Source organism: Notothenia coriiceps, unplaced genomic scaffold (assembly GCF_000735185.1).
Source record: "Notothenia coriiceps isolate Sejong01 unplaced genomic scaffold, NC01 NC01_scaffold00003313, whole genome shotgun sequence".
Classification (NCBI taxonomy): Eukaryota; Metazoa; Chordata; class Actinopteri; order Perciformes; family Nototheniidae; genus Notothenia; species Notothenia coriiceps.
This window is the reverse complement of record NW_011336014.1, coordinates 134224-151839: the sequence shown is the minus strand read 5'-3', so window position 1 is coordinate 151839 and position 17616 is coordinate 134224. Positions and strand designations below refer to the sequence as shown.

General features: G+C 40.8%; 2 protein-coding genes across 3 annotated transcripts in view; both read left to right on the top strand.

Moving 5' to 3' along the window:
• The window catches only part of slc26a6.2 (solute carrier family 26 member 6, tandem duplicate 2), a 34387-nt gene extending 30277 nt beyond the window's left edge, over positions 1-4110 (top strand). Inside the window, exons 20-21 of one of the 2 annotated variants that reach the window (XM_010766403.1) lie at positions 3124-3168; positions 3506-4110. In XM_010766403.1, the coding sequence (XP_010764705.1) occupies positions 3124-3147 (24 nt within the window). In that variant the 3' untranslated portion in view covers positions 3148-3168; positions 3506-4110. Of the gene's footprint in view, positions 1-3123; positions 3187-3505 lie in introns of both variants that reach the window. The other variant, XM_010766401.1, reaches the window with a different exon arrangement.
• Positions 4111-5283: 1173 nt separating this feature from the next.
• The window catches only part of mgll (monoglyceride lipase), a 44641-nt gene continuing 32308 nt past the window's right edge, over positions 5284-17616 (top strand). The window contains exons 1-2 of the mRNA XM_010766400.1: positions 5284-5404; positions 7136-7271. Of these exons, the coding sequence (XP_010764702.1) occupies positions 7144-7271 (128 nt within the window). The 5' untranslated portion in view covers positions 5284-5404; positions 7136-7143. The remainder of the gene's footprint in view (positions 5405-7135; positions 7272-17616) is intronic.

Sequence of the window (17616 nt, the reverse complement as noted above, 5' to 3'; positions counted from 1 at the left end):
TCCTACGGCCACCATGGCTTTTGTGCCCTTCACACTGTTAAAGGTCCCATGACATGGCCATTTCTACTGATCATAATTCCATTGTTGAGGTATACTAGAATAGATTTACATTGTGCAATTTTCCAAACTCACATCTCTGTATAGTATGTGTATTCATTCACAGCTTGTTGGAGCTCCTGCCCGTCCCCTCCCTGTGAGCCCTCTGTGCTCTGATTGGTCAGTTCGCCCATTCTGTTCTGATGAGTCCACCACCGTTACAGCGGAACATCAGTGTTTCAATGGTGTTAGCAACCAGAAAATGACACCAGTAATGACAAACAGATGAGAATGCTGCGTGGGGTCTGGGTGGCGTGTTGGCGGGACGTTGCGAGGCTCGCTGCTGCGAGGAGCGGACAGTGTGAACTGGCTTACTGGTGTGGTTTCCTGGTTGCTGCCTGGAGTCGGCGAGACATCGCGAATGGACGCGGGAAGGCTGCGAGGCTCCACTAGCACCGGCACCACCCCCGCACCCCCAAACGCGACGCACCTACAGTGTAACCCCGGGATTCCACCGGGTCCGTCTGCGCCGCGTCACGGCTGCGCCGCGGTTTTGTCTGACCTCCTCCAGCGTCATAACCCACCGGCGCGTTTCAGAATCGGAGCGTCTTGCCTGCCGGTGTAGGTACCATATGTGCACGGCCTACCAGATCAGCACGGGGTCCGTTACGCTTACTAATGACGTCACACATTGGCTGTACAGCAACCCAAGAGGACATTTTACACGGCCAAATTCCGCAAAGAATATTAAAAAATAACAATCGACAGTGAATGTATGTTAGTGGAACTGTGTCAGGACAGTGAAGTGTTAATTAAGGAATGTTAATGAAGAACTGAAATGCATAAAATAGAAAGTTAATATGTAGCATATCCCTCCGAAATATTCTCTGTTTTATTTAGATGCTGTGGTGACAGTTACGGCTGGAAGTCCATTCTGAATACACCTCCTCTGATACCTCATTCACACCAACGCAACTCTGGTTCATGCTCCATGCTAGAGCCTTTCAGGTTCAGAACCGGTTCTTCGGTTTAGCTCTGGCTCTTTTCACACTGCCCAGAGTCCGAATGGTGCTGCGTCATTGCGTCATCGTTTGCGTCATGACGTAACCGTTTGCGTGCCTGCTTCATAGCTCCTAGTTTGAATAGGTCTGCGAGTTTTATCGTATCTACTGACACTGTTCTCATTGTCGTGACTGGTACCGTAATTGTTTTGCTTGAGCTGCTCTGTGTCCCTCTGTCCCTTAAATTTGTGTACTATTACTCTTTGGTCCACCCTGGTTAGCCCGCCCTGACTGCGACTACTCGCTGTCCCACTTGTAGGTGGCGACACATATACATATCATATATATTCCACTCACTACTATATAATATGATATAGATATATATAAGATTAGATACATAAGCTATAGAAAGATACGATAAGCCGTAGGGACAGATGTTGGTCTCGCTCAAGGATTGAATAAATGGTCCGGTGTACTTGCGGTTGCGGATACGAGAAGCAATGACGTGTATTACGTGTTTATTGACACGTTCGTCTACTACTGTACGAGCGAACCTTAAAGGAGTATAAACCCCGTTGCGGTAAACCGGAAACACCACAGTGGTAAGAAAAATCCCGTGTTTTCGTGTACGGTCCCGTTTTCCGGTCATTCCCCATTTGTAAACCTAAACCTCGAATGTTTATTTATTGAAGTGAAAGACTAGTTCCACACCGGCGCTAAAGCCAGGCTGGAGGAGAGTCGCAGTATTGGGTGGCCCGCGCCAAAGGCTTCGCACAAGGCTTCGCCTCGCCACAGAACGCACGCGCGAGCGCGTCAAAACCAACTAAACCCGTATATGTCTGTTTCAATTATTATTAAACATTATAAGGTCAACTATTTGCTGTACTAGTTTCTCACACAACGCACATAAATATCGTGGTCTGCGAGACCCTGTGGAAGATCGGCATTGCACCGCCGCAGACCACCTTATCGTGGGTAACTGATGTCACCGGGCTAGCTGACACTTGCGCGCGACACTTGCGCGGGCGCCACGTCGGCATTGCGGCGGCGTCTGGCCTGGGCCACCTTAGATCCCCCATTCCCGCGTTTGTCAGAGCGGTGACTCTCTCACCACACCACACAAAGAGTTACAGCTTCATGCGAACGAACCATGTACAGAGGCTCGCAGTGAACGAAGTCTTCTCTCCGTTCTGTGAAAGGACGGCCTAGTAAAGGACTTGTTTCTTGTTTTCGGGGCAAATAGGTCAAACAATGTGTTGTTACCTCTTTGAAATGTTCGTTTGTCACAGGTGACTTCTCTGGTCGATGGGATGACCGCCATTAGACCAGAGGCTTCTCCATGTCTCCTTCGACCTCGGTGTAGCTGGTAACAACACAACAACAGCCACAGTGAATACACCTACCCTACACGCGCNGTGTGTGTGTGTGTGTGTGTGTGTGTGTGTGTGTGTGTGTGTGTGTGTGTGTGTGTGTGTGTGTGGAAATAACTAACACACACACACACACACACACACACACACACACACACACACACACACACACACACACACACACACACACACACACACACACACACACACACACACACTGTTCCATACATACAGGCATATGCAAATGTCTAAATACATTCATGCATACAGATTCATATTTGCTGCCCATAATGTATGAGCACAGGAATGTACATGAGAGAAGCAATAGGTGGGTTTGGAAGTCCATCTGGCCTATAGTGTATCTCCACTTCATTCCATTTCACAGAAGCATTTCAGCACCCCCGAGGCACACCACAAATTCAATATGTAGCATTGAACGTAACGCAGTGAATGCATCAAACCAGAGGGCAAAGTAACAAATAAAGTTTTGAAATAATTTGAACAATTATTTTTAAGAGAGCGGCCTGCTTAGAGACAGTTTAAAGCAAAAATGTTCACAATCCTGCTCTGTTCCTCCTCATTAACCTCCACTGAGACGTTCATGCAGCTGCAGAGAACAAGAACAATCTGGAAGGCATTTTGACAATCTCCTATCCTCTTCATCCTCTTACTTTGTTCCTGTCTTGTTTTGATTTCTCCTTTCTTCTGTTTCACAGGAGATCCCATCGACACACTTGTGAGCTGTGAGAGGAACGATGGAGGTTAATTTGACAGAAACAGTATGAGCATTTTATCCAGTGAGCTCCACAATTCTGGGAGTCACTTACACTCCAACTTGCAGTCGCACACACATTGTTGCAAAGAAAATTACAACTTAGTACAAACATGCAGTCAAAATCGAATAATAGCTTAAGCACACACAAACATTAAGAAACATTCAATTAGTTTGACTTTATTCAGTAACAAAGCATACTTGCTTGGAGGGTTTATGTATGATAAAATCTGCCAATGTCCATGTACTAAGTCACAAGCCTTTCATTGAAAAGGATTGTTATGATCCTCTCCAAAAAACAGTTTTGTTTTTAATTTCCTGTGCAGACACGTCAACTTGGTGACGCAACAACAGGAAATATCCAAATACCTCCGGACTGATGAAACTGATGCCTCCCATATGGAAGCAGGGTGTTCTCCCTTCCTGTCTCACTGCGGCCAGCAGCTTCAATCATAACCAGTCTCCCGTCCGCACGTTGTTTATTTCCAAATGTGTTCAGGGAACTTGTTTATGCTGTATAAGGAGTTGTTGATGACGCTCATTATAGTAACTCAAGCAGGGAGAATGTAGCAGTAGGAACGATCACAGAGGAAATCAAACCCAACCACCCCAGATGTTCCCATAGTGTACCAAACAATAGATAATATTGTTAACCTGTTGTGACCGTGAGTCTCTTAAGAACATTATTTTTTACAGATACAATCCATTGTGTGTTGATTAGAAAATGTAAAGCCACACATGGCTATGGAAACGCAAATATGATTCAGAAATTGATCACTTTCATCTTCGCTGTTTTATTTTTGGAAGAATAAGAAATGTCTGTAAACAGTTAGAGAGGTGTCCACCAACAGCAACAACAGCAGTCCCCTGGTAACTGAAACCAGTAACAATGAGTCATTGTTTATTGGAATTGTAACACTGAATCATACTTAGTTGTAATAAAAAAACACTATTTTACAGTATTGGCTTTCATTTAACATGCATTTTATTGTCTTGGGCGCAAGGAATAACATGTTTTTCTCCATGGAGTCAAACAAATAATTAATGTCTAAAAGAGACTTGAGTTGCTTTCCCCCATTACCATTTTTCTGTCCCGTTATATGTGAACTTCCTTTTCCTTTCACTTCATTGTTCAATCTGACATCTAAATCACTTTTCAGTTTGAAGCGTTGTTGTCCTTCTGCCCTTAACAATCAATAGAAAGAAAGGCAGTTATCTAGAGGTCTGGAACCAGGATAGATCTTTCCAAACCTTGAAACGTCACTAATCGATACGTTTATAATCATAATGGATCAAATAAGGATATGTTACATGAAAGGGGTTCTTAGTAAGATTTATCACCAACCCTGCAGTTCTTCTCACCTCTAAGGAGCACAGAAGATCAGATAAACCCGAGCTGAAAGAGTGAATATTGGACCGACACTTGTCAGGTGGCCAGAAACAGGATTTCAAATGAAAGCTTATATTGCTCTGTTGGCTAACAAGTTTGTCTGAACATAAAAGGCGCCACAGTGGTGTTAGCTTGAGAACAAACAATAACACATTGTGACACCTGTGTGTAAGAAATTACATTCTAATAACATCTAACATCTCCACTATAAATCAATAGTTAGATAATGTAATATCATGTTAACAGCTTGTTCTGCTGCCCCCTAGTGACCAAAAACAAACTATGAATGCTGCTTTGACCTAGTATTTTGCTCACCTTATTCTAACCAAAAATGAATAGAGGTGTTAGATCCCAACAGTGTTTATGAATAATTGTTAATGTTTTCTTTGTCGTGCCAAACAATGTTCTTATGACCTACCAATAGGATTTTACAAACAAAATGTCTTGTAATTTTAGTGAAGAGAAATATGTTCTGTTATCAGGTGGAGCAGTGCAAATATTAAAAACATAGGGGCCCATCCTCATATGACGCTATTTACTCAGGAACATCAGAGGGTCTGGTATTTACAAAATGTGGACCATGTGGAGGGGGTGAGAGGAGAGCTGTACCTCCGCCTCTGGGGGAACATTTTTAATGTGAGTGTGTGTGTGCGACGGAGAGAGAGAGAGAGAGGGTGTGTGTATGAATACTTATTTAGTTACAACCCAAACGGCGCTGACTGCATTCTTCCCTTAGCGGGTGGCAAAAGAGGAGTGTCGGAGAGAGGGACATACACAGAGGGAGAGAAAGAGTCCGAGAAGAAGTCGAAACTTCACTGCAGACGCTCCAGCACAGGTTGGTCCTATTTCTATAATATATTTTTTATTATACCTGATTATGGACTTACAATAAAAAAAGACTCCAGTGTATTTTATCTTAAACATCAGCATATTTTCCATTTACTCTTTGGTAACTTGTAATTTGCTGATATATTTTCACATGTCTCAGCTTCTCTGGCTTCAACATTGGGCTTTTCGCATTAAACCCGCAGACAATAACATTGATGGCCAAGCGCGTGTTTACTACAGGTGCAGTGACATCGATATCAGCACAGTCCAGTTGAATCGATTATTTTAAAAGGCTGTAATATGAGCTTTACTTAAAACACTCTTATTGCAAACGTTTGCCTTCTTCCAGGATGCATGCAGGCACTAATCGCACTGCTGACCCATTATTTAGATTATGACCATGTGCATGAATGTGTCACTGATGGTTTCAACAGAGATGAAAACAAATGGCAGTTCCCAGCAATAATACTCACATCCTACAATGGGATTATTTCTACACATGTGGACTGCACACTTCTCACTGTTATTCGTGTGTTCTGTTATGATCCTGCCATATGCAGCTTAAATTATTGAGCCATATATCCCCGCACAGGATTGGCTGCAAAGCAGAAATGTTGCCTGTTAGTGAGGATAACAACACTGACAGACGCGCGGATTGATCTGTTTTTCTACAAAGCTCACCAACAGTAAACCACATAGTTTACTTATGTTTTATATGTGTCACTTGCGACCACCTACTAAATACTGAAGTACAATTTAGGTTGTCGGTAAAAATGAATTTTGAAACCCGATCCCCTCAGGAAATAGCTCCACACCATGGCTATTTTTACCTCCAGGGTTTGCCCCGCGTGCACACGGTCCTGTTCATTGTAATGCTGCACATGCCTTTAACATGATGTAGATGTTCATTATATCCAGCTGCACCTGATGATGCTGTGGAAAGCCTCGCGTGTAATGCCATGCGATGGGGAGGGGAAGGGGGTGTGTGCTTCAGAGAAAAAGATATACTGAAAATGATTTGTGTGTGTGTGTGCGGTTCTGCAGAAGTATGCTGGAGAAATATTTTTGATATAACTGTTTTCTGTTTTGATGTTTTTAAGCCTTTATGCCGAGGAAGCACCATCACATATCCGCGTGTGTGAAATTGATTTTTCATTTTTTATACATAAAGATAGACAGAAAACACATTTTATTGTACCCATTTAACATCGATTCAGTTGTCATCTAATATCATACGCCACTCTTTGTGAATGTTTAATCATATTATTTTATTCTGTAGTAATGATTTGTTTTCTTCCCTTTACTGTATAGGGAGTTGTGCAACACTGCTTTTAATGTGTAGTTATTGCAATATAATAATATTGGTATGGATTCCGATAGACATAGGGAAGAAAATAAATAGAGAGAGAAAAAGAAGAAGAAGAAGAGAGAGGGGGAGCTTTTGTAAAACAGAGCATATTGTCTCGTGACGTAACGGCGGTTGTTGCGGAAGGTCTGATAACATTGCCTATAGTGCGCGTGTCCGTATGTGTGTGCATGCTGCTCAGGATTCCATCCATCATATCCTAACGGACATACCGTGTCTTTAGCGATGCATGCCTAACACGCGCACCAAAATCAGCTAATAAATAAACAATGAACGCCGCGACCACCGCCAGCTGCCTGCTCGTCGCCGGTGTCAGCTACTACCTCTACGGCAGCGATGTGTTGATGTCGCTGCTCCGTGTTTTCTCCGCAGACTCCTCCATGCCCGAGCCGGGAGCTGCTCCGCGGCGGAGCCCGCAGGGAGTCCCCTACAGCGACCTGCAGCACCTCGTCAACGCCGACGGACTGCACCTGTTCTGCCGCTACTGGGAGCCCGCCGGCCCGCCAAGGTCAGTGGAGAAGCTGTTTGACTGTATGGTGTACGGGCTATGTGTGTGAATTAGGCTACTGGGGTCATTTTAAGTGTCGGTTAAACTGTAATGACCCCATTATCATGTGTTGGTGAGGGATATGTGACACTGTTCACGTGGTTGCTTTCAGTCCTGGAGTAAGTCACATGGAGTTAAACTTTTTTTCCCGAAGTGTGTGTGTGTGTGTGTCCAGTTTACAAAGGGCACAGTTTGGTATGTTGTCCCTCACACATCAAAATTAATTAACTTATGAATAATTAGTTTGTTAAATGTACGCCCAGGAGTCATACCTGACTGGTCCAACAACTTATCCGTCAACTCTCCTCATCTTCCATAGGCACACCACCAAATGTGCTTATTGTAATCTTCATGGTTTCATCACGAGAAGTAACACTGGCTGAAAAACTGCCTACTTTGTTGGGCTGTCACCCAGTAACTCTGTAATAAATACCCATGCAGACATTTGGCCCAGCTCAATGCTTATAACAATACATCATCCATCTTCTTTATTTTAAGTCATATGACCCTTTTTATATAAACTTCTTAACTTGATGCAACTCAAACTCAACGCTATGTCAAATTAGACAACAAAAGGACATTAAAAGCATACAATTACCTATTGTAAAATGGATATGTAATAAATCTGCATGGTCTTATCCTGAGACCCAAGCTTGGTAGAAACATTTTAATTATGTAAATCTCCGTGACCACCATATGCACCAGGGACTCATACTGGGTCATGACCCCGTTTTAAGAAAAAGATTGAAAACTGTTTCTAGTTCAACCCACTAAACAAGCTTAAACATTTTGTCAACACATCAAACAGTACACCTACTTTACTGTGGTTGGATATTCTCTTGAGCTTAGAGCACAACAACATGCAGGAAGTTACAGGTAACGGCTGAAAAAACGGATTTATTACATAACTCACTTGTCAATATTGCGTGTAATAAAGTGATTGTTGCTTATCCCAAATTACATCAAACAATACATCCAGATGAATAATGGGTTCAGTTTCAAAAACCAACATGCTTTTGCTCGTGGATCATTCTCTGTTTTTGAGGCCCCTTTCCTATGCACTCCGCTGTGGAAGTGCATGAAACCGAAGACAGGTGTCACGCTTAACCTCGCTTACAGACCACATAGTTGCATGAGGTGTGAAGCAAAGACGTGAAGGGATGTGTCAGAATGGCCCACAAAACATTTTTCAGTGCTTCTGCTGCATTTTTGCTCAACAACTGCTGCTCATTATTCATCAGGGAATAATTTGCCCTGCATTTCCTCTTTCGCCCTCTGACGAAGATGCCCAGCCTTGGGCAGCACGCTATCTCCCTTAAGGAGGGGCTGCCCTAGCATTTTGTTGTTGTTACCAGTTTATGACCGGGCAACTCTCGGTCAGAGATAGTTATTGTTGTGGGACACCTGGAACACATCCTTCTCGGGGTGTAGATGACCCCAAGCCATAAGTGACAACAAATGTGATTCAGTGTCCTCAGCTGTTTAGTCTATCTATTGAAGAATGTAGATTATTACACTCTGAACTAGTTAAAACGTTGAACTACAGAAGGGTTCTTCAGAATTGATTTGGCATCTCTACCGTGTGGTCAGATCGTGGCCTGTGATATGTCTTGTGAATTCTCCGGCCGAAGCTCCAAATAAACCGTCAGTGTTTGCCATCAAAGCTCCAGCTCTCCTTCGTGTCTCTCTTTGAGTCCTGACTCCAATTGCTTCAGAAGTTTCCCCCACAGTGATGAGTAATTTATTCTTTATTTGCATGCTTGTATACCTGCAGATATGTGTATGTGGGTAGCAAACCATGAGAGTTTGTTTTTGTGGTTGGATTGGGTTTCTCTGTCTGATGCACTCTGCCAGCTCTTGAGAACATGATGTATACATGATTCTGCATGGGCAGTGTGACAAACATTTGACCACATAATTGCCCATAATAGCTCTGATGAGTGAGGCTTAGCTGTGGTCACACAGAAGCCCTTTTTCCAGACCCAAGCCCTCATTCTCCCATGAACATAAATCTAATATCTGCTCATATATTTCAAGCATACTTGGAAATGTATAACTGATTCTAAAGAAGTTTCCTACTCCTCCTGCCAAGACATCCATAGCCCAAATAACACATTTGATTGGCACACCATGGCAGGTTTATTTTACTTCTTCTTTTTTGGAAGTTAAAAGCTGAATCACTGCAGGCTTAAAATAGCTGCAGATCCTTCTGTGTTGTAACTGTTTCAGAGCCAAGGCTTTGGTCAGCTTATATAAGAGCGATATTACTGGAAGCCAGCTGTTCTGAAAATGCATGAAGTCATGGTACTGAGAGGCATGCAAAACTCCACAAATTGTTTTGTACTGTTATGTATGATTAGAAGCTCATTATGAAATACGCTTTCTAGCCGTTCTGTACATTGTGCTTAAATTCAACCTCTCTGTTGCCACAGAATGTGAGCATTCTGCAAAGATTGGTTTGGATACTGCAACAGAAAGCACTCCAAGCTCCAGTTACACTTTAACAGTTAAATTCTTCACTGAAGCCCAGACTAATTAAAAATATTTAAGCTGAGCTAGCAGCTCCTAAAAGCTGTGTGTGGTAGGTTTACTAGCTGACAAAACAGAAGCTATTCAGTAAAAGTACGCCCTCATTATTACCCCAAACTGATGTGTTGGTCTCAATATGCTGTTGAATGCAATGAGTGTTAATCAGAATATAATTGTTAGTAGTTCTCATGGGAACATATTTACCTCGAAACCTCTTAATGCTAAGTCCCAGCTATATTTACCTCGAAACCTCTTAATGCTAAGTCCCAGCTATACACACAATATTATGTAAGAGTAAAAACTGCTGAGCAAGTGCCACAAAATGAGACACTCCAGCTTGTTGTCTATCGTACAGCCTACACTTGACCATGAAATAAATACTCTGATACACTATACTGTTGTAACACAAACTGCCCCTGCACTGGTGTGTCACACTAAGTTCCATTTGGTCTCAGTAGATGCAGACTCACAGCAACCCACTCACTGCAGCAGTCAGATCAGTAATTTAACACAACATGACTAAGCGTATCAGAAGCCAATTCATGAACTCTTCTAGATGTAGCTTATCCAGAAGCTTATTGCATTATAGGTATAAGACTTGGTTGTAGCCGTTGGCATGAATGGTAATTATACATTCTTAGTATACACTGTGGTGTGGATGCTTTTAAAATACAAGTTTCACCATTGTTGAAAATGCTATACATTATGGAAGGATGGAAACATTTCTGAAAACGTCAAAACATTTTTTCTTCTCACTTTTATGATAAGAGTGGTATCATATCAGTAACAGGAGCAGCTGGTGCAGTGATACGCTTTGATGATCAAAAGTTAGAGATTTAGAGATTTCCATTTGAAATTTAAACTGCAGCCAAATGACCAAATATTGTCAGTACATCATTTGGTAAAAGAGTTAAAAACCATACTACAGGACAGCAACTTGTATCTTGCGATTATGATAACCTGATGATTTTATCAGTCAACCAGTTCATCCATTAAATACCAGAAATAGTGGAAAAACAATTCCTAAAATAAAACATGATGTCATGACATTGCATGCAAAAACAAAATGTATGTTATAAAGTTAACTATTACATAAGATAAAAAAAGCTCCCTATCCTTACAGTTGAGATTCTAGAACTTGTCAATTGGCTTTAACATTATTTCATTGATACCCTGTCATTGTCAACACTATTTATTTCATAATGGGATGTACTGCATCAATGTTGACAGGCATTTATTCATTGATTCACCAAACTGTCAGCTGACAGTTTATCACATTGGGAGTGTTGTTTGTCTAGAAGGTGAAAGCCAAGCTGTTTACTGTTTGATCCTTATTCTCAATCTAAACTAATGGGAAGGATCTATTCAATGTGTGTTCCTTTTGTTAAACAGCAGGGTGGTGAAGATGCCTTGAAGAGGTTTGATAACCTTAGTTGATTGTTACTTTACTCTTGGCGCAAAAAATGTTGAACGATAATGATATTGTTTCACTAATTTTACAGATCAGGTCTTCAATGTGTCTTCTTTCCAAAGTGGTTTTGGTTAGATCGCTGTTTAAACTGAGAATTGTTCCTAGTAATAATTTTTTGGTCGTAGCTGGATACACATTTACCAAACGTATTGTCTTACAAAATGAAGCCTTTAATGATTAGGTTGTCACTGAAGTAAACTATTTATAATTCCTTTTTCTATGACCATCATGACAAACAGACAAAATACAACTTAGAAAGTAATGCAGAAATGAATTTGAAATTAGTTTCTTGTTTGTATGAGAAACAGATGGTTCAAAGTTCATTAACTCCTGAAAAGTACTTTTACTTGAACCAGGAAATAGGTGAAAGGTGGAGGGGAGGGGAGGGCCACAGCAATGATTGATAGATGGCCCAACAAGGGCTTTAAACCCATGGAGATCAGCATACCAGCCATACCAGAGTCTGTATTAAAGTAGTATACTGTACATATAGTATAGTATATAGTTTATGCATTCTTTGTAATGGTCGGCAGGGCAAATACACTGGTGGCTTAAAAAGGACTGATTGTGTAGAACTCTATGAGAAAATTAGCTCTACTTTTCACTTGATATATCAGTAAACATGGTAAACATAAGTTATGTCCCAGTCAGAAGACTTCAGTCATGAAGTCTTCTTTATAATGCATGATTTCCATTTTGTAAATGATGGTCCCATTTAGAGTAAAGTAGACAATGAAGCTGGGTTTCAGGTTTTAGCAAACTGTTGATTGACAGCTCGCAACCACGCAACATTGCATATCCCTGCCTGGTTCCAGCCTCTCATCCAAATACCGTATGGTCACCTCTGGGTGGGAACGACCAAAGAGACAAACTTAAGGCTTTAAAACGGTGTTCCACAAACCAATGGGTGACGTTTCAGGTGTATGTCCACTTATTTTTATACATGAGCCATACATTCTTTGCACAGAGCACATCTCCACCATGAAAACCACACTCACACGACTAAATGTCACGTACACTTTGTGTAAAAATGTCACGCTGCCATTTCTGCTGCTGGTGTGTCGATGATGTTCCTTCCCTGTTTGGGTTCCTGGTGTCAGGCCATTTGATTTCCCTGCTTCCTTCTATCACTGTTACACATGTCAGTGGAGGCTACTTTACAAAGATAAAGCTCTATAATGGCTCTCTTTATATTTGCACTTGGGGGCCCATTTGGGCTGAGTAATGCACTTTATTAAATATTAGGACCAATTGTATGACCATAAAACTAATTTAGTAGGTGATCCGAGAGCCAGCTGTGATCTTTCACAATTAACGAATATAAGAAAAGAAGAGAGGAAACAGATAAGTTCATTTTAGCTTTTCATTCCACTGTTCCTCATTTTTACAATGACTTAACAATTTTAAAAGGATTTAACAGTAAGCTAGAACTGCATCTTTGAAATGACAGTACAATTAACAGCTTAACTGTCAAATAAAACGAGACATGGATTGTTGTAAATAATCAGTACTCTATATAACTTTTTAGGATTTCCTAAATCTAAATATTATACAGCATTAAATGTAATTTAAAGTAGCCCGTGGAGAAAGGAACATTTTGCAGCAGCAAGTAGTGATAAGATGCCGAAAAAACCAAATACATTTACAGAAGAAAACAGGAAATGGGTTATGCAAACATCCAAAGCTTTAAAATATAGAGGCGACAGCATGGGATCAAAGGTAGTATATTATTTTAATTTTTAAGACATTAACATTAACATAAAACATGTAATAAAGAAAAGCATGTTATTTTTCATTTTAGCAGCATTAAAGCATGTTAACTGAATCTCTAAATGAAAGATAAACTTCATTTTTAAGTGTTTAAAGGGGCCCTTTTATACTTGTTTCAAGGTTTCATAATTGTATTTAGTGTCTCTACTGTGACATGTCTCCATGCTTTAATGTTCAAAAAGCTCTTTATTCTTCTCATACTGCCTGTGCTGCAGAACCTCTTTTCACCCTCTGTCTGAAACCACAGCCCAGTCTGCTCTGATTGGTTAGCTGGATGGCTCTTCAATGATTGGTCAACTGCTTAGCATATCATGCACAATGTGTTGAAGCGCAAGCCAATAGATGCCCGAGTGTTACAAGGTGATGTCACTTAGTTGCGTAATTAAACAAAGGAGTCCAATGGAGGCAATTCAGGCAGCGGGGGAATGTGGGAGAAAAACTCCATCTAGCGTACACTTTTAGATGTTAGCCTTTGCAGAGTATTTACATGTACAAAAACCTATTAGACCCTCCAGAAAAACGCGGGCAAAAATCCTTGATTATGCGGGCTAAATTCCTTGATTATGCGATTAAACATTTTTTTATGTGATTTTATGCGGTGAAATTGCGGGAAGTTGCGAAATATGCGGAAAGTTGCGAAATATGCTAAATATGCGGGGGAAAAGAATAACAATCTTTTAAAATATTGGGCTGTCTTATTTATTCTCTCTCACACACAACCTGCCACTAACGTTAAACCCCTTTACTATTCAATTAAACACATTCAATGTTTATTTATTGTAAAAGCAATTGGGCTATTTTAATCTCACACACACACCTCCCCCCCTACACACACACCCCGCACACACACACACTTCTCCGCCTCATTCTGTTTTCATTTACTCGTTCGTTATCTGACCAGCTTCAATCTTGTAGGCTACTCACTTCGTTTCTTGTAGCCCTCAAAAGGTTTTTGGAGGTTGATGCCTCGGTGAACGTGAGTTGAATGGCTTTCTTGTCCGCAGCAGCAGAAAGCATTTTCGAATGTTTGAATGAATCAAAGTGGGTCGCCACCGTCGATTTTCTCTTATGCTCCAACACACAGTTGCACGGGGTGCAGAATAGTTTCCCCCCACTTTTTGCCCGGTCTTTAGTAGAAATGTCGTTGGTAAATGAGATGGATTAGATTTTTTCATCTTGGTGTTTTCTCTATCGTGTGAGCTCCACACGTTTACTCTATACAGTGTTGTCTACATTCTGTGATGCGCGAGCTGATGACGTCACAGACGAGTTCACTTTTTTTTCTCTCAATTTTGTGTGGAAAAATGCGGGGATTATGCGGCCTTTTGATAAATATGCGGCATTTTAAAAATCTGCGCCATTTTGCTGATTATGCGGTAAATTCTGCGATCGCAGAATCGCGTTTTTCTGGAGGGTCTAACTAAGGACTCCAAAATGAATGATGAAGTTGCTCTAGGTTCCAAATGTTGACTTCTACCGATCTGTACGTCTAACCTTTTCACATTTCCCATGTTGACATGTTTTATGAAAACTCTTTCTTCCTGTGTCGTTGTTTAAATAATGTGTTATGTGATGTGTTCAGTTTGGTTTGTTGGTTTGTCAGCAGCATTATGGAAAAAGCTACTGGCAAAATGTTCATTAGTTATTTTGGTAGCGGATCCAAATCTCATGCATGATTTTATCGACAGCGTTGCCGATTGACTGCCATCTCTTCAGTGAGGTGCCGTTCTAGTTTTATAATGTTTTTTGGTTTAAGATAATCACAATAAGAACTCTGGTTTGCAGACGGAGGTGAAAAGAGGTGCAGCAGCACAGGCAGTATGAGGAAACATAAGGCTTTTGAACATTAAAGCATGGAGACATGTCAGTAGAGACACTACATACTGATATACACCTGAAATCAGCAGGAGAGGACTTCTTTAAAGCTAGGATACACTACATACTGATATACACCTGAACATCAGCAGGGAGGACTCTTTAAAGTAGATACACTACATACTGCTCTAACAACTCTGAACGATCAGGCAGGAGAGGACTCTTTAATGTAGTACACTACATCTGATATTACACCCTGAACATCAGCAGGGAGAGGACTCTTAAGTAGAGCACTACATACTGGATATCACACCTGAACATCAGCATGAGAGGACTCTTTAAAGTAGATACCAGCCCAACACGTACATACTGATATACACCTGAAACATTCAGCCAGGAGCAGGACTCTTTATAGTAGAGACCTACATACTGATATAGCACCTGACATCAGGCAGGAGAGGACTCTTCAAAGTAGATACACTACATCTGATATACACCTGAACATCAGCAGAGAGGACTCTTTAAAGTAGAGACACGACATATCTGTATGAACCTGAACATCAGCAGGAGAGGACTTCTTATAAACAGTGTATGAGCACACTACATACTGATATACACCTGATACATCAGCAGGAGAGGACCTCTTTAAAGTAGAGACACTACATACTGACGTATACACTGAACATCAGCGAGGAGAGACTCTTTAACAGCTAGAGACACTACATACTGTATCACCTGAACACCAGCAGGAGAGACTCCTTTAAATAGAGCACCCCACTAGTATACTGACTATTACCACCTGAACATCAGCAGGACGAGCGACCTCTTTAAATAGAGAACACTACATACTGATATACACCTGAACTTTAGCAGGACGAGGACTCTTTAAAGTAAGAGACACTACATACTGAATATTACACCTGAACACTCAGCAGGGAGGGAGGACTCTTTAGAGGAGTAGAGACACTACCATAGCTGAATATCACAGCCTCGAACATCAGCAGAGAGGACTCTTTAAAGTAGAGACTCTACATCAGTACTAATCGATAAGGCCATTTTCCCTTTGTAAGATTAAAACACATTATTGGACCCTATATTATTCACTCTGGGTTTCCATTATTTGTGCGACACCGCTGACGGTGAGGATTGTGAATCTTATCATTGGAAATCCATCAATGGAGGGGAAAAATAATTTAACACATAAAAGTGTGACAACACGATTTGCCCAGCATTGACAGAAAAAACATTCACAACTTGAAAACAACATACGTAGCATTTACTAAAAGCTGCCATCCACCGCTGCAGAGCTCAAAAGACGCCTGGGTTTACTCGCAGCTTTTAGTAAACGCTGCCGCATGTTTCCTCAAGTTGCTGAAGATGTTTCTCATTTGTGTTTTGAAACTGCAACTTTAGGATTGCGAAAAAATCTTCTAATTTAGTGTTTTTTGGTGCACGTTTTGAGCGACGTTGCACCGTCGGTCCTCCGATAGTCGTCTTGAAGATATCTAATCCAAATTAAATGGGAAAAATAACAATGCCGTCATGTTGTCAAAGGAATAACCTCCATGTGAATCTTGGCACGTTGCCAAATCAACACTTTCCCCCGCCGTGCTATCGCGGGCTGCTCTGTGCCTTCAGCAGCAGCGCTTGATCGTAAATGGGAAAAAACTCCCCAATTGTACAGACACTGAGCAGCTGTGAAGCAAAGCAACCTGATCGACACCGTCAAAATAAAAAACCCATCTGTAATGTGTCGCGAAAAGCAGACTTTGCTCTAAATGGTGCAACAACAACATGAACCGTCCTCGTCTCCAGCTAAGCACCTCCATGAACCATAAAGCCTGAAAAAAAGCCATAAGCCGTCTTGCCGGCAAACGAACACCCAAAGACATCTGGGTTTCCACAGTCATCACTATGCTATGGTTGTCATGTCACTGGCTCATAACAACCGTCTCCTGGAAACCCAACGAGCACTTGAAGTCATGTGATGCAAAAAGGGACAAGGTAAAAACCATGACTGCAGCCTGGGGTATCTGTCATTAGGTCTCAGGATTTACACAAGTAAAAGATACTCTGGTTACAAGTACAAAGTACTGTATTCAAAGCAAAAGTAGACAAGTATTGACAATCAAATTATATTATATACAACTTTAATATTTTGTTTACTTTAAATTGGTATAAAACTTGTATATTTTGTACTTTTTTTAATTGCTGTTTATTTCTATTTTGAGATGTTCATTTGTAGAATTGTTTATTTCTGACTCCTTTTAACATTCTACTTATGTGAATACCTTGTATTTTATGCTGTGCAACGAAAAATTATTCGCAAATTGGGACTCAATAAGCACATCTTATCTTAACATGACTACTTTTAAGTACAGGTACCTTTAGAGTATAGGCCCAGAATTTCTATATATTACATGACTGGATTGAGTCACTCATCAGCAGGTAAAACTAACTTGTAATTACTATGTTTGCTGCTTTAACCATACAGTATATATGTCTATATGTTCATTTTTAATTGCTAGATATTTTGTATTCGCTCGATATTTAATCTGTAAGAGAACTAATATTTACACGAACTAATTTAAATGTGCTATATTGTCCCAAAGTATTTTTTTCTTGTATTTTCTTTAAAATAATTATGTGTATTATTATTATTTGCGTCATATTTGTTGATATGTTTTTGTTATCATTGCTGAACATTTCACCAAATCTGAC